We start from the raw sequence: 18130 nt of genomic DNA, 5'->3' as shown, positions 1-18130 counted from the left end.
GAACCACATGGAAGGCACGCTGTTATTAGACACCACTTTGTTGTTTATTATTTATTGGATTATTATAGATGAGACTGGATCCCCATGACGGGCCATGTGCCCCAATACTGACACTGCACTGCAGTCTGTGTTGAAAGTGAAACCCTGCCAGAATTTCCTCAACTCTACCTTGCTAGCGGAGTATTATCGTTGAAATGTGTTTTGTTTCAGTTTGTTTCCGTTTTCAGCCAGTGGGATCACAGAGAGGCACAGCCCCAGGTCCATGGCCTTGCCTGTGGAGGATCACATGACAGACGTCATGGGACTTCTGCTGGCTGAAGATATGGAAGACATCAGCGAGACGGAGCTGCGGGCAGAGCTGGTCCTAGAGCCTCTACTGGATGCGGCTGCAGACGGAAGGGGCAGCTTGGCCTGGAGAAAGTACATCTGCAGCGCCAACTTAAGATCTGGATATTCATCCATAACTTCCAGCAGCACGTTGTTGACCATCTTGTTGAAGTCTCTGAGCTCACTCAGGCTAATGTCTCGTTCTGTAAACGTCTCCTCTCTGGTCATATTGGACGAGCGGATCTCTTTGATCAGCCTAGAGCACTGTTTTGTGACCCGGACGAGTTTCTCATTCTGAGAGGCCAGCCCTTTTTTCAGGTTGGCGATTTCTCTCTCCGTCTGCTCCATCTGTTCATTCTGCACATAAACCTTGCTTTGCAGGAGACTGCCAGGATTGTCCATGTGCTGTATGTCTTCCTGCAGCTCTTTGATGTGTCTTTTCTTGCGTTTGACTTTCTCCATAGCTGCTCTCTCCTGCTCCTCCAACTTCAGCTTGTTCTGGTTTTCTGCCCTACACTCGGTCACGCCGCTGAAAGATTTGCGGTACCTGGAGTTACAGCTGTTTGCGAGGTGCAGCAAGTTCTGAAACGCTCTCATCTCCATTTCCTTCTTGCGGATTTCCCTGTCCAGGCTGTCTCCCTTTCGCTTGAGCTCCTCTCTCTCCTGCGCAGCCTTCAGGATATAATAAGCCTCTGACCTCTCCTCTCCTCCTTCTGGAGTGTACATAGAAAATGTCAGGATCTCGTAGCGTTTCCTCATCAAGTCAATCTTAGACTGTGTCTCGTTCACCTTCATGCAGACCATCTGCCTCTCCTGCTCGTTAGTCTTGACCTGCTTGCTGAGCATCTCCCTGTGGTCCCCGAGCTCCTTCTCCCTCTCCTTCGTGAGCATTTGCATCTTCTTCCCCCTCGTCTCCAGAGACAGCACGCCGTCTTCGTTTTCGTAGAGCAGGGCTCTCAGCTGCTTGATTTGCAAACTTATGATTTTGTAGTCCACAATGATGTCCTGTTTCTTTTGTTGGATGCTCCTCACCTCCTTGTCTCTTTTATCAATGAAATGTAGGAGCTCCTCTATCGTAGTGTTGCGATCTCTCGTCTCTGCTCCCGTCTTCTCAAATACTCTCCTCATGCGGAGGATGCAGGTCTCCAGTTGTATAAGTTCAGGCTTCAGCATGTTGGACGTTTGGTTACTTTTGTCGACGGCATCAGCCAGCTCAGTTGTCTTCTTCACCAAAATCAACTCGTCCTTGCCCTTCTCGTCTTGCCGCCGAGCCAATTTCCTCTGCAGCTGCTGGGTCTGGAAGTCCTGCTTGTAGATGGTGGTCTCGTGCTGTAGGAGGTCTTGGTCCAATTTGCCGAGATCGCTGTCCAGGCCCGAAAGTACCGAACTGTTCGCTATCAACAGGGCAACCATGTCTTTCTCCTTCATCCTTAGTGTGTGCAGGTCATCTTGAGCACAGGCCAGCGCCTTCACATGGCGTTCTATCTGGAACTCCAACTCATACAAGCTCTCCTGATCATCTTTGAGGAGTTGGTCCATCTGGGCAGCCAGCTCCTCCATGCTGAGGACTGTTTCCCTTAATATCATCACTTTCGCCCCCATTGCAGCATTGTGGAGCTTGGCCTCTTTTAGCTTGCTAGTTTTGTCCTGGATAATTTCCTGTTCGCTGGTTATCTGCAACCTCATTGACTCCACGTCCGTGGAAGTTCTGCTCACTGAGGGCTTAAGAGTCTCCAATATTTCTTCTTTCAGACCGGCACATTTTTTCTCTTGCTCGTTGTATTGTTGTTTCACTTGTTCCATCTGATGGTTGGCCACGATCATCTTCCTCTGAAGTTTGTTGTTGTCCTCTATCTGGTTCTCCAGAAGAGTCTCCTTCTCTTTAACTACATAGCTCTTCACCATAATTTGTTGGTTGACTTGAGCAAGTTGCAGTGAACACTGCTGCGTCTCGTCATCTCGCTTCCTCATCTGTGCAATGGTGTTTTCCCACTCACAGATTAGTTCCTGCCTCTCTAGGTGAGCCTGTCGGAAATGCTCCGCAGAGTTGTCGAAACAGATTTGTGCAGACATCGTCTCGGTCACCGCATTGTCCAGCATTTTATGCTTTTTAATAGCTTCCAGTGACTTGTTCTCTAGAGCTGCAGTGAGACAACTGATCCTGCTGTCATCTTGCTGGGCGTACTTTACGATGGTCATGGTGTCCTCGTGTTTGCGCGCAGAGTCGTCCAGCCAGGCCTCCAGGGTCTCCTGGTCCCAGTTCAGCTGCTTACGGAGCTCCTCTAGTTTCTGGTTAGACTTGAAGATGTCGTTCTCTTCTGACTTTTTCTTCTCCCTTAAAAAGTTCACCTCAATCTGTAGCTGTCCCATCTCCTGACGCAGGTGTCCCGCCTCCTTTTCTGCAATGGCTCTGATGTGCCTCTCTGAGTCTGTCCCTCTGTGTCGAGCCACGCGGAGAGCCTGAGTTTGTGACAGTGCTTGATTCAAGTTTTTCGAATGTTCAGACATGGCTTGTATTTTGTCCTTCCATCCTCCAAGTTTATAGTCCAACTGTATCCTTAACTTTTCCTTCATTTGAATCTCATCTTCCAAAGCTTTGTTCTCGGCATTTAGAATGGGCAGGGCAAAGCCCTCAGCCCAGCCTACCTCAGCACGAACTGTGTTCAACATCTTCCTACACCGTTGAAATACGTTTACACAATTCCCTCACTCTCTTTCTCCCTCACTCGCGCTGGCTCGATTACTCTCTCTCGCTGTGTCTCTATATCTCGATCTCCGTCCTTTCAACCTACACTTGGTAAGACATCACACACACAGCACAAACTGTTGCTGAACAATGCCCATTTGTGCAGGCAAGTCCTGAATTTGTATTGTATGCCCACAGCTTGAGTTTAATAATAATCTTTATTGTCCCGAAGGATATTAGTCTTCACATCCACATCAAAAACAACACAGAGCACATACACAGAGCACATAACACACAAGACAATACAAAAACATGAGGTCCCCACAGTATACAGAACCATCCTATCGGCGGGGCAGTTTGTTTAATACCGATCCTAAGCTCACAATATTAAATATGAAGGTATTTAAATTCAATCTGACTTGCCTAAGCCTGCAGTGCAGACACCCTGTTACTGACACCATGTATTTTTCAGAATGGACAAAATTATTATAATTTTTCAATACAGAATGAGATCATATCGACATCGGAAATATCGGTTATCAACCATAACAGCAATGAATTATATCGGACATTGATATCGGCCAAAATGTCTCATCGGCACATCCCTTGCCACTTTTGAGTGAACCGTTCTGGCATTTGTATGTGTCCTCTCCTCTGTTAAATGGTGAAATACAAACTGCTTTCCATATATTCTGGAACAGCATGAGCAAAAAGAGCTCAACATTAAGAAAGGCACAATATAGATGTTCCACTCCACCCTTCACTAACTTTCGTTAGTTGGAGAATAGCGAACTGATTAAACTGAGAAAATGCCCTCTAGCAGGGCATCCTGTATTCTGAACTAAAAAGAAAATGTTGAGTTTTTCAATCTGCAGTTTCATACAGGTTAATCGTAATAGAATCTTTAGACTAGTATATGTGTACAGTATGTGCTTATGCATGCATTATGTTCAGTGATTTAGCATGGGTGCATATGTATACAAAACAGTATATTGGCTGTGTGTGTGTGTGTGTGTGTGTGTGTGTGTGTGTGTGTGTGTGTGTGTGTGCGTGTGCGTGTGTGTGTGTGTGTGTGTGTGTGTACTGTATGTTGTGTGTATTATGTGAACGATGTACTGTTGAGAGAGACAAATCGACAGCAACAGCCAACAGAAAATGTAATCAATGCATGAGATGATTGTCTACATTCATGCAGGTGTATATATGGTATAGTGCTATAGGATTGGCTTAGTTTAAGTTTAAGTTAAAGTGACATTCAGCACAGTAGATTCTACTGACCTGTTCCGAGTAGAACACAGAACAGAATGCTGAGTTGAACAACTCAGATTATCACTCCCTGACATCGCCGTATACCATAATACACCGTTGGGGTGAGATGAATCAAAAGCTGTTTTCAGGTCATTTTGTTTTCTACTAAGTGGGTGTCATCCATGCTATGTCATCATGCCAGGCTGGAGGGTCCAGAGCAGGTATACTGTAGGCTACAGCAGCACAGCAAATTGATGTGAACCAGCCTCCAGGCAGAGAGTAGCACATCTTTAATTGAGAAGTGGTGTAATGTTTTTACTCAAGTTTCAACAATCCACAGAGAGAGCGACACACTCAGTGACACACACACACACGCGCACACACACCATGCTGGGTACCGAAACCTGGACACACTCCTGGACACACACACTCAGTGAAATAACCTGCTGATAACGTGGTGTGAACTGGATCACACCAGCATTATCAGCTTATATAAAACACAAATAAGTAGACTTAAAGTATAGCTAGGTCAGGATGTTGAGATTAGCCTAAATACATTGTTTTGAAGATCTGCAGGTTCTTGCTTAGCCGTTCTTGGAGGCAGACTGTTGCTGCAGGAACTCGCCGTGCCGAGGAGAGACACATCTCTTTAGCTGCAGGCGAAGAGACAGAAGAGGAAACCTGCGTGAAGCAGCCCCCACTCCTGTGCCATGCAGTCCCCTCTCGTTTTGTCTGCGCCAATTGCACTAAAGACTGCCACTCCGGAGCGGGGCTGTCCATGCACAGCCGCCGCTGCACGAAAACCTGACCACTCAGGCGCAACCCATCATCATCACTGACGGACGGATGCCTATGACTATACTTAAAGCATTTTCTCAAGTACAGTACTCAGGTAAATGTACTTCATTTTACCGTGCACCAATGGGTTTAAGACCAATATTTCCGGGGCCAGGCAGATTGGTGCGAGGCATGCAGCACTGCAGCAGACAAGCAATTTGACATTTTCCAAAGGCGAAGTGCCGTGTTTTTCTCCACCTGGTATGTGTTTGATGTTTTGGGGACATGCAGTGCACCGATATGGGAGGAGAGGTGCAGCAGGGGTGTGCGTCGAGTGTCTTCCTTGGCCTACTGGCAGCGTAGCGTGCACAAAAAGTGTGGCACAGAATCACAGATTGGTTCAAACGCAGGGCAACATAAAATATATAATCTCAGTCCCTGGCGTATGGCCTGGTGGAGATGGATAAGAGAGAGAGAGAGAGAGAGAGAGAGAGAGAGGACAGCTAACCAGCTCCACACATACTTTGCGGTGTGACATCTCCATCAGGGAATCGTTTTAAAAAGTAAAAAGAATAGGGATATTGTAACTTTGTTAAATGTACGTTAAAAATATCTATTTAATAATATTCAACAATCCACAGAGAGAGGCGCACGCAAGCGTGCATGCACGCACACACAAAGATATTTACAGTGGGAGGTGCTGAACGTTCAGTAGGGGGTGCGCGCTGCAAAATGCACGTGCACGCGCCTCGTGCACGCGCATTTTCGCACATTTTCACGTGGAAAAGTGGCTTTTACTTTCCCTCTCCACACGCATGAGCAAACTGACACACAGGCAATTTACCAGGATAAGGTGCAGATACGGTGATACAGCATATTTATTAGGCCTAGTAACAGAAATCTGTTTTGATTAAAATTATTATTATTTTCCCCTCCTGTCCGAGGGGGGGGGGGGGGGGGGCTGTGCCTGGGGGAAGGGGGTGCTCCAGCCCTCCCAACACCCCTACTTCCCTCAGCCATACACACACACAGACATTGGAAAAAACAATATACTAACTTTTGGCCGGAGCACGATCAAACGGGAACAATTAAATCTTCAGAGCTTTCCAGGGATGACGTGTTTCTGTATTTGGAAGAAGGATGTTATCACCTCCCTGGTTCTCTCCCAAAAAAGTCAGCTGGATTTAGTTGGATTAGATTTATAGCTGATAATTGCCGGAAGTAATAAGCTCTGTCGCAAGTAAGTGTCAAATTTGAGAAACAAATCAGATTTGCCCGAGCCTGAACAAAGCCATAGTTTGAGGAGCCAAGACATTTAGCGAGTCAAATTCCCTTAATTGCATTTTTTTCTGTGACAAATCTGGCTGCTGGCCAAATTTACGACAAAAAAAACAATTGTTCAGTGTGGGAAAACATTGTGGCGTATTCTTAATTAAAACACACACACACACACACACACACACACAAAAGATTTAGAGATGTCTTAGCATGCAGGCCAGAGACATTGAAAGAGAGAATATGAACACTTCCATATAGCCATAGATTTGAGCCATTCTGCTGTATTCCTCATGACCAACAGCTCCAAACTATACTGCGTCGTGGAATTATGAATCAATCAGCAATCAATGAGGCAAATAGGAGTGGAGACAAGGCCTCCGCCAGGCCAGGTATGTTATTGTAAGGCCTCCGCCAGGCCAGGTATGGTATTGTAAGGCCTCCGCCAGGCCAGGTATGTTATTGTAAGGCCTCCGCCAGGCCAGGTATGTTATTGTAAGGCCTCCGCCAGGCCAGGTATGTTATTGTAAGGCCTCCGCCAGGCCAGGTATGTTATTGTAAGGCCTCCGCCAGGCCAGGTATGTTATTGTAAGGCCTCCGCCAGGCCAGGTATGTTATTGTAAGGCCTCCGCCAGGCCAGGTATGTTAATGTAAGGCCTCCGCCAGGCCAGGTATGTTATTGTAAGGCCTCCGCCAGGCCAGGTATGTTAATGTAAGGCCTCCGCCAGGCCAGGTATGTTATTGTAAGGCCTCCGCCAGGCCAGGTATGTTAATGTAAGGCCTCCGCCAGGCCAGGTATGTTATTGTAAGGCCTCCGCCAGGCCAGGTATGTTATTGTAAGGCCTCCGCCAGGCCAGGTATGTTAATGTAAGGCCTCCGCCAGGCCAGGTATGTTATTGTAAGGCCTCCGCCAGGCCAGGTATGTTATTGTAAGGCCTCCGCCAGGCCAGGTATGTTAATGTAAGGCCTCCGCCAGGCCAGGTAAGTTATTGTAAGGCCTCCGCCAGGCCAGGTATGTTAATGTAAGGCCTGCGCCAGGCCAGGTATGTTATTGTAAGGCCTCCGCCAGGCCAGGTATGTTATTGTAAGGCCTCCGCCAGGCCAGGTATGTTAATGTAAGGCCTCCGCCAGGCCAGGTATGTTATTGTAAGGCCTCCGCCAGGCCAGGTATGGTATTGTAAGGCCTCCGTCAGGCCAGGTATGTTATTGTAAGGCCTCCGCCAGGCCAGGTATGTTATTGTAAGGCCTCCACCAGGCCAGGTATGTTATTGTAAGGCCTCCGCCAGGCCAGGTATGTTATTGTAAGGCCTCCGCCAGGCCAGGTATGTTATTGTGGGCCAGCAGTGTTCGGAATTCAGTCATTATAGAGATGAGTGGAATCGCTGCGTTCATGATTTGAGACGTTTTGTTCAAAACGGACCACTCCTGCAAATATTGGAAGCCAATCAGCCGTCTTGATCGCTTATAGATCACATACTGTATAGAGATACTGTGTACCGATTTCCGTGATGTTTCGACAAGCTCTGTAGGAGTAATATCAACAAGTGGTGGTGCATAACAGGCTGATGTGAAGAATTCTGCTCTGGCATCCAGGGAGTCCACATACATACTGACGGATGGATGGACACACGGAGGGAGTCAGGACGGACGGACGGACGGACAGGGTGCTAAACACTGCCTCGGCCACGCCTTTGGCCTGGTGGAGACAATGAGTTTTTTTTTCCACATTTGCAATTAATTGTTGAGTTTTAGGCTTAAAAATTGCACTGGTCATTCGGACCCATATGCACCTCTACGCAAGGGGTTGAAATGTTACTCAAGTTTGAAGGAAAGGAAAGGAAAGGAAAGGAAAGGAAAGGAAAGGAAAGGAAAGGAAAGATAAACCATAGAATTCCTGTCTCGTGGTTTCCCTGGCTGTTTTCACGAGGGAGCTTGGTAAAAGGAGCGCTCAGAATCTGAGTCAGAGTAATGGCGAAGCTCACCTTTAATATAATATTCTCTAAAGTTTCCTCACAAACACAGAAAGCCACTTTAGAGGTGCAAAGATATGCCCTATATGCCTCTCTGTGCTCGTATGTCCCTTGTCCCTACCTGACTCCCTATTCAATGTATCTGCGAAGTTTGCTCATTTACTGGGACTTACTGTACTTTCTCCTGGCTTATTAAATTGGCGATCAATTTGCGAAGAAATAAATGGTATGACTCACCAATCTTCCTGACGACTTGTCCATGAAAAATGAGCAGCGCAGATGAGTAGATGATAGAATTGATAACACAGCTGTATCTGGTCTTGTCTCGGGGTGGCTGAAATGAAATGAAATTATGATTTCAGTGACCGCATCTGTCATTCAATGTCAGGTTATTCTTAGATAGACCACCCTATAATGAATTATTCCAGATATGGAGGATCTTTAGCACTTTATTAAAAATGAAATAAAGGGGCGAGGTGGGCATATCATTGTGTAGAGGGCGGCCCATCAATGCGTGTTGAACAGGTGCTGCTTTCATGATTTTTGTGTAACGCAGGACACTCCGCAAATGTCGGCTGTCAATTATAGGCGATCGGTATGGAATATCAAAACTCATGTTCATCACATCACTCCATATACAGGGTAGATACAGTAATGTAATGTGCAATGATTTCTGTGAGTGTTGGAGAATAGCTGTAGGCGGAGTAGCATAAAAGGTTTTATGGCCAGTAATACAATGAACATTCCCTCCATATAGTGGCAACTTGACTTTGCAGCTGGCCTGCAGGGCTCCACTCTTACTGTATGTATACTTCTACTGTAGCTGGCCTGCAGGGCTCCACTCTTACTGCATGTATACTCCTACTGCAGCTGGCCTGCAGGGCTCCACTCTTACTGCATGTATACTCCTACTGCAGCTGGCCTGCAGGGCTCCACTCTTACTGCATGTATACTCCTACTGCAGCTGGCCTGCAGGGCTCCACTCTTACTGTATACTCCTACTGCAGCTGGCCTGCAGGGCTCCACTCTTACTGCATGTATACTCCTACTGCAGCTGGCCTGCAGGGCTCCACTCTTACTGTATACTCCTACTGCAGCTGGCCTGCAGGGCTCTACTCTTACTGCATGTATACTCCTACTGCAGCTGGCCTGCAGGGCTCCACTCTTACTGCATGTATACTCCTACTGCAGCTGGCCTGCAGGGCTCCACTCTTACTGTATACTCCTACTGCAGCTGGCCTGCAGGGCTCCACTCTTACTGTATGTATACTTCTACTGCAGCTGGCCTGCAGGGCTCCACTCTTACTGTATACTCCTACTGCAGCTGGCCTGCAGGGCTCCACTCTTACTGTATGTATACTTCTACTGCAGCTGGCCTGCAGGGCTCCACTCTTACTGTATGTATACTTCTACTGCAGCTGGCCTGCAGGGCTCCACTCTTACTGTATGTATACTCCTACTGCAGCTGGCCTGCAGGGCTCCACTCTTACTGTATGTATACTTCTACTGCAGCTGGCCTGCAGGGCTCCACTCTTACTGTATGTATACTCCTACTGCAGCTGGCCTGCAGGGCTCTACTCTTACTGCATGTATACTCCTACTGCAGCTGGCCTGCAGGGCTCCACTCTTACTGCATGTATACTCCTACTGCAGCTGGCCTGCAGGGCTCCACTCTTACTGTATACTCCTACTGCAGCTGGCCTGCAGGGCTCCACTCTTACTGTATGTATACTTCTACTGCAGCTGGCCTGCAGGGCTCCACTCTTACTGTATACTCCTACTGCAGCTGGCCTGCAGGGCTCCACTCTTACTGTATGTATACTTCTACTGCAGCTGGCCTGCAGGGCTCCACTCTTACTGTATGTATACTTCTACTGCAGCTGGCCTGCAGGGCTCCACTCTTACTGTATGTATACTCCTACTGCAGCTGGCCTGCAGGGCTCCACTCTTACTGTATGTATACTTCTACTGCAGCTGGCCTGCAGGGCTCCACTCTTACTGTATGTATACTCCTACTGCAGCTGGCCTGCAGGGCTCCACTCTTACTGTATGTATACTTCTACTTTTCGTCGACTACCATTTTTCACTGACGAAAACTAAATGGAAACTAAATGAAAACTAAGCTACGATGACTAAAACTGAGACTAAATATACTGACAATTTCGGCAACAAATAAAAACTAGACTAAAATGTTAGGAAGGGACTAGTGGACAAGAAGATCCAGTATAAGTCATTTTCCACTTGGTTGCATGCTGAAAATAGCCGATCTACAAGCTCACGCGTTGTGAGCTTGTAGATCGGCTATTTTCAGCAAGTGTATAAAAACATCAAGGCCCACTAAAATACATTTTAGTCGACTAAATAAACTGTAGTTTAGTCGACTAAAATCTTATATTTATATTTAGTCGACTAAAAGTACACTAACACTAAAACATTCCAGGTGACTAAAATGTGACTGAAACTAAATGAAAACTATTGAAGAGACAAAAACACTGTACTCCAGTCCTACATGCACAACACAGAAACAGCCAGAAACATGACAAGCCGTGCCTACCATTAGCAACCAAACAATCCCCTCATGCTGTAAACCGGTGTCAGCTTGTCAGGACCCAAACATTGATGTCTTCCTATTTGCCTGTCTAGAAAGTGACCATTTGCAGCATAGATTTGCAGTTCATTGGAGCGACGTGTATCCCAATGAAGGCGTAAGTGCGTAAGATTTTTACAAATCTTTATAACAGTCATGACAATATACATTACAATACAAAACAAGACAAACAAACAACAAAGTTATTAACAATACAACATCAGAGCCAGGGGGGGATTAGATTACTAACAGAAAACATTAAAGAGTGAACACAAAGCAGTTCTCCGCAGCTTTCTTATTTAGAAGTGCTGAAGGCATTTGCTGAAGGCGACTGCGTCGCTGCCCAAGTGACGTCACTCATGCGACTCCTCCATGTCTCTCGCTGTCACTCAAGTGACTACTGGCCAATCACAGCGCGTCTTTTCCGGGACTTATTTTACGCACGCGGAAGCTTGACAAGCTTCCGCTAATGCTTTGCAAGGAATGTCAGGAAAATTGTGCCTTCAATGGTGACACGCGCCTCAGAGCCGGAAAGGGCGTCTACGTATATATGTCTATGATTTGCAGACCGTGGCCAACTGGCCATCTTGCCATCAGAGTTTGGAAGCACTCGTTTTCAGTAAAGCAATGTCCTGCTCATATTCCCTCTCCTCAGAGTGCAGATCTCCGCCAGACCCGGTTGCCCAAGTAGGGCCCACAAACTTTGGAAGTCTATCATAGCCTTATTGGAATGACATTATTGACATACGCATAATGTGATCTTGATCACAGAACCCCCCAAACCGCCCCCTCATAAGGTCCTCCACTGCTGGCCTGCTCGGTGAAAAAATATGATGAAGCAGCTTTCTGCTTCTACGGGCCGACAGGCTGGAATAAACTGACAGACACCCTCTGCAGACATATTTAAAACACAGCTCAAGACCCACCTCTTTACCCTTGCTTTTAGTTGAGTTTTTAAACCTGTGTTCTGTCTTATTCATGCACACTGATTTGCTGTTTTTATGCTCTTTGCTATTGTTTTACTGTCTTAATGTTACTGTGTCTTGCTTGTTTTGATGCTATTTTACGTTTGTGTTTTTCTCTTTTTGCCCTGTAAAGCACATTGCACTGCATTCTATGACATGAAAAGTGCTATAGAAAAAAAAGTGACATTGGTCACTTATTGTTTTTGTGTTTATTTTTCTTCTTCTCCTTCTTCTCCTTCTTCCGCCAAAAATAGCTGTTCTGACTGAACCGTGCAGTCGTTTTTTGCGAAACGCGGTAGTCTGGTAGAGGGCCATGCCAAATGGTGACTATGCGAAGCCCATGACGATTGGCCAAATGGTGGCGCTATAGCGCTCAATTGAAAATGCTAACTTTGAACGTGCATAGCTCATGAACCGTTTGACTGTTGGCAATGACACTTTGATACACATGTCTCCTCATGCCAAACAACTTTCGTGCTCTGACTTTTGACCTCTGACCTTTAGATCACCCGCCATTTTGAATTATATGAAAAACAGTTAAAATGTATCTGCTCTCAGGATCTTTGATAAAAATGCACGAAAACTTCTACACTTGAACTTTGGACCTATACGGACAAATAATCGTAGCACATTTTTGTTAAGTGAAAAAATGAAGTTTTTATGAGCCAATTAAAATGGCTGGTTTGTGAAAATTCTTCTTCTGCCTCTAATACATACATGCAGTGTCATATGCTTATGTGACTTTACAGTATAGTAGAGGGTCATGCCAAATAGTACTGAAAGCAGTCTTACTCCAATTGGCCAAAGAGGGGCGCTATAGCAATTTTTTGAAAATGAAACCTTTGAACAGTCATAACTCTTGCTTTGTTTGGCCATAATTCATGGCACTTGTTTCCACATGTTCCTTGACTCATGGGGAACACATCTGTCACTTTGAAAAGTAAGCTCCGCCCTCAGATTCTCCGCCATTTTGAGCAGTTTGAAAAATGCTTATACCCGATTTCCTGCCTGTTTTTTTTAGCAATTTGCGTGAAACGTTCTACACACAATGTATGGACCATTATCTGAAATTCCAGTTGAAGAGAACTTTGTACATGAAAACATGAACAGCGAACACACTGTAGTAATGGATAATGACATGCCCAAAATGAGGACACACGTTCTTGTTCCCAAATCACTGAATGGTTTTACTGATTACAATGTAGTCACTGATTGTCTCTGTGTAGCTCAGTCTGTAGAGCTCCCGCCTTCGGTCCACAAGGTTGTGAGTTCAAATCCCGGTACCGACAACTCAGCTCGTCAGTCTTATTTGTGCATGTTGTTCTTATTGCGTATCGTCTTCTTTCTTGGTCCCGCCTTATCGCTGCTTGCAGCTATATTTTTATTGTTATTACATCTTCATCACATGACACCAGAGGTATAATGCACTGTATACGATGTGAAATACCTGAACTAACAGGTATCAGTTCCAGAAGAATGTACATTATGCACGGCGATGAGCAGCTTGTAGAACAGAATGTGTCCCGATGGAATTGACGGAATTGTGCACGGGCAGTTGCAGAAACAAAAAAAGGACCCATGCTCTATTCCCATGATGCAATGAGCTGCAAGACATGGCACTCTGAAACGCGATAACTTCAAAGAGAGAACACACACAATGCAATACTTAAAACACAGAATACATTTGTATTTACACAAATCAGCACTCTTATCCTTCTCTTTCAGAACATAAACGGATTGTTTACAAGCAAAACAAAACATTTGCATCAGCTCCAATTTCCAAGAGAACAATGTTCGTGCCAATTGCAAAGACTAGATGTTTGTACAGGTTGACACTGGAATTAAAGAACTATGACAATCTGCCATGCTTAATTTTTCAAATGAACCACGTGTCATAAAAATTCTATTTCTCCATTCAGCTTCATTGGGTCCGTCATGACACCTGCAACCCACTAGACTTACACAGCCCTGGGTGGGGAATGCGGCCTGATGGAGATATGCGCTCCAGTCCGCTGGATTCTTGCATCTACAGCAATCGCTGCTTTAGATAAATTAGATTGCCGTTGTAAACGTACTAAGAGTCCGACAGGCATTAGTCGGACACCCTACCCCAAACCTCACAGGGAAGCCACGGGTCGCACGTGCACACGCACGCGCACACACACACCAAACCTACTCATCGGAAGCAGTTGTCTTGCTCAAGGACATTTCAGCATGAGGCCAGGGGGGCGGTGATCACATCGTGAAGATTACATTTCCCAAGCAGTCACTGCCACCCTTTGCTTTACTGTAGAGTAGGCGCCTGAATATCAGAAGGTTCACGATTCGATATCAAAGTGTAGCAGTGTGGCCTCAGAGCCTCAGCCTGATGGCCTCAAAAAGTCTAATATCTCCCCCGGTCCATAGGGATATCCCTTTGGTCTAGTGGTGAAGATGTTGGACTTCCATGTGGGAGGCCCGAGTTCGAATCCCGGGCGTTACAAAAGCGTCTTTGAGCAAGACACTAAACCCCTAACTGCTAGGGCTATAAAATGGGTTAAAGGCCCCCTCCAGGAACTGTTATTCCTGTTTTTCACCATAATGGTCCACTTTGACAGCAGGCAATTTGACATGTAAACACAACTGAAGGTGATAACAATTAGAGAGCCAGCGTGAGGCTAAACGAACAGGAGTTAATTGTTCGCGCCGGGCCGATACATAACACACATAACACATATGAAACACTCGCAATGAACGGTGTCTGATGCTGCCTGGAGCTGGTTGGGGAAGTGTCTCTCTGAGGAGATGTTTCGGTCTCCTCTGTATTTGGTTGTCACTTATTCTGCACTTGGAAAAATAAACGACTGTTAAACTCTGCCCAACTGCGTTGCCTCGCCATTCCTGGTGTTCATATTACCCCGCTCCATCAAAATATGTCTAACCAAACCACATTCATGTGATTTTAAATATTATGTCACGATATGGCAACGAGGTGGGCTATTGTACAGTAGGTGTATGTGGATCAAGTCTATGTAAAGTGAAAGTGCATGCAGAGAGTGTGTCTCAGACAGAGTGTGGTTTTGACGTGGACGTTTTCCTGCTCGACAACTTGAAATCTAGTATCCTTTTTCTGGGGGGGGGGGGGGGAGACGGACATTCGCAGAAACATAGCACATCTACAAGCTCAAATTGTGTTGCAACACGGCATTTTGTGAGCTTTATAGATCGGCTACCTTTGCCGAACCAAATCCAGTCAACTAAGTATTAGTTTAAGTATAGAGGGTTTAAGTTTTAAGCAGTTAACCTATAGAATTTAATCGGTAGAGCCTAGATTTGTCAACTAACTATCTATTTAGAGAATAAACACCACTCAAGACTATGGGATTGTTATCATACGACACTTTCAAGGCCTTGTACTCAAAATGCACACAAAAATTGTCTATGGTGCAGATGAAATCAATGTAGCATAATACAGGTTTGCCCAGAAAACATTAGTGTTTTTTACTAAGAGGAATGAATGCCAGTTTGCCTACACAATAAAATATGAACAGAAGTAGGACCTAATGGAGCACAGCAGCGGTGCTTTTACACAAATATAATTGTTTTGTGGCAAACCTTGCTTTTCACCACCTTGCTTTTGTACTCCCAGAACCCACCTCACCCCTGCACATTTTGATAGGCTGGAATGGCTTTGGGTTGACGACAGAGGACAGCAACTTGCAATGGGCCTGGTCTACAAGATTTGCTATACACCACTAAGATACTCATGTATCTGTCAAAATACTTCCCTAATGTCAACGAAGTCCACGATCACAACACCAGAGGGAGTTCAACAAACCACGTGCAACCCAGATTAGTCTCAAACAAGGGGTTAAATTAATTTTGCTCCTATCCCACTAAAATGTGGAACGCCCTACCAACAGTCATTAGGAAATGTGAATCCGTAGAGCAGTTACGGGCGGCTGCAATTCAAAACTGCCCCCTGTAAAAAAGTGTAAGTCCCCCCTCCCCTTACTTTTCCATACTGCACACGTTCTAATTTTTTTTTAACTTTCTTTAACTGTATATATGATGATTTAATTTTTTTCATAGAAGTGTATATTTGTACGTCTTTAAAGGACAAGTTTGTATTTTTTTAAACCAAGGTTCATGTTTTAGGTTGTTATTAGAGAAAGTAAAAGATGAGTGTTAAATGTTTTTAATTTGATGTATCAAAATCTAGCAAGCTTACAACACCCCACATTGTGACCTGTGAGCTTGTAGAGCAACTATTTTCAAGTAATCTTGAAAAAATTGTGAAAGAATTTGAATATATTTTTTTAAACATTTTATATCACAAAAATCACAAAATCTTGTATCCCTGGCACAAACTATTTTGGCTAAATATATTAATTTGGGGGTCCTTGAAATGAAGTTTGAGAACCACATGTCAAGTCTTAGCCTACTTACAGTATAATAACCCATTTTGGGCGGGAACCCCTTTCGGTGTTAGCATTATGTTATGCTTTAGCTATTGAAAAATAGCAGATCTACAAGCTCATAGCATGTAGATCTGCTATTTTTGAAAAATCGAAGAACCACTGACATAGAAACATAGCTTTTTCGTTAAACTGTCAGGATGTAGAAGACATTTTTAGAATCTGATCTCAGGTCAAAATGGGATAATCTAAGATCCATGGGGTCGCACTGTTGCCTACTCTCTCATGTGAATGGATGTATTTCTACATATGGCGTAGGAAAAAGATTAAACTCTAAGATGTGGGTGTGCGAGACGAGCACGAACGCCCGCCGGTTGCCGCAACGGCTGTCAGATTGCCCGGTCTGCCCTATCTGAACGCTCGCATCTCATTGAAAATGAATTACTCGGCGCGTCAGGCACTTCCTGTGTGAAAGGACCTTAAGGAAGCAATTTAATTATTTCAACATGCACTATACGCTAGATTATTTCACCCCTTTGAGATGCATTTTATTTGGCGGTGACTGTGGGTGTCACATATTTGAACGGTGTTTTTCATAGCGGGACCCTATTCATCTTCTTTTTCGTTGCCATGAGAGCATCTCTCCTTCTGATTTTGAAGCATAACCAATGACATGCAGTAACCACAAAACCCACTAGATTCACACAAATCAGAATCAACAGAATAAACGTTATTATTTATCACATCACAGGTTTCCAGGTGTAAAATGAAATTTCGTTTTGTTATTTCCATTAAAGAGAAAGGAAAGAACAAGGGGGAGCAAGGGGAAGAGGAATATCAATACAATTAAATAAAAAACGACATATTTACAAATACTATATCTATCCGGCGCGGTAACTGAGGGAATAGACTTTAACACAGCAGGGGAATAAACAATGGTGTATACAGTGTACTTACATATTTTGTACTGATTGCTCATAAGCCAATTTTCAGTTTCCGGGATTAGCAATGAAGATATCTTGTAAAAGGCTTTTCTGTCTGAAACTCTCTGTGTGTTCATGTCCTGGTTTGATATCATGCCCCATGGGGGAGGGAGCACGTGTGATGCTCTAATAATTACAGCCGGAGGGAAGATAGCTTGAGAGAATGAAGTCAATTCTCTCAAATGTGATATGTATGCGAGTGGCAGTTATAGCTGCTACTTTAGAGCAATGGTTTTCAAGGCACACCTGTGTCTCAAGGCACACCTGTATTCATAGCGAAATTGCCAATGTAGAAGCTCATAACATACCGTGATGCAGTGCGTTATGACTGAGCTTTTTCACTATTTTTAAAGAGGAGTGAAAACATAAAAAAGAAAATCACACCCGTGTGAACTGAGTGGTGTAAGGTCTTATATAGACTGATCAACTGTGGTCTGACGTAATGTCTGACGTAATGAAATCACACAGGTGTGGGTGACCATAGCAACCATGCTCATTTTTTGGTACGAACAGACAGACGTACGGACAGACAGACACGTAAACTAACAAAGCCAGTTGTAGGAGTGGTTTACACCACTCAAAAACATGTCATGTTTGGCTATAATGACATGCCCAAAATAGGTTGAAAGAGGTTAAAATATATATTTTAGGATATAGAATTTGCTTCTGTAATGGGGTAATAAAGTACTGTTATAGTAAATAAAAAAATAATTAATAACTTTTTGTACAATGTGTGATTGTCACAAAATCCAAAGGCACACCTGGAACTCCCATACAGTACACCTGTCACCCTGGCCTGGTCTGTGCTGCACTTTTGTGTTTGCTTGAATGCAATGTCTGTCTCTCTGTCTGTCTGTCTGTCTTTTCCTTCAAGTTGGAGAACGAATTAGCAATCAGTGTTCTTGCTTCCAAGTC

At 44.7% G+C, this 18130-nt stretch overlaps 2 protein-coding genes across 7 annotated transcripts in view; both read right to left on the bottom strand.

Annotated features, from left to right (window-relative positions):
* The window catches only part of lrrtm4l1 (leucine rich repeat transmembrane neuronal 4 like 1), a 241050-nt gene that overhangs the window by 123658 nt on the left and 99262 nt on the right, over positions 1-18130 (bottom strand). For 5 of the 6 annotated variants that reach the window (XR_013791932.1, XM_079524526.1, XM_079524527.1 and 2 more), the window contains one exon: positions 8521-8617. Coding sequence is in view for 5 of the 6 variants with exons in the window: in XM_079524526.1 (XP_079380652.1) it covers positions 8521-8617 (97 nt within the window). In the remaining variant the exon portion in view is untranslated. Of the gene's footprint in view, positions 1-8520; positions 8618-10837; positions 10886-18130 lie in introns of those variants that run through there. The other variant, XM_079524528.1, reaches the window with a different exon arrangement.
* Positions 283-2997, bottom strand: LOC306940238 (coiled-coil domain-containing protein 39-like; the record flags this gene model as incomplete). Its single annotated transcript, XM_079525261.1, has 1 exon — positions 283-2997. The coding sequence occupies one exon, from the start codon at positions 2995-2997 to the stop codon at positions 283-285; it is 2715 nt and encodes a 904-aa protein (XP_079381387.1).

The sequence above is a fragment of the Electrona antarctica genome, assembly GCF_951216825.1.
Source record: "Electrona antarctica genome assembly, chromosome: 16".
NCBI lineage: Eukaryota > Metazoa > Chordata > Actinopteri > Myctophiformes > Myctophidae > Electrona > Electrona antarctica.
This window is presented reverse-complemented; position numbering and strand designations above follow the sequence as displayed.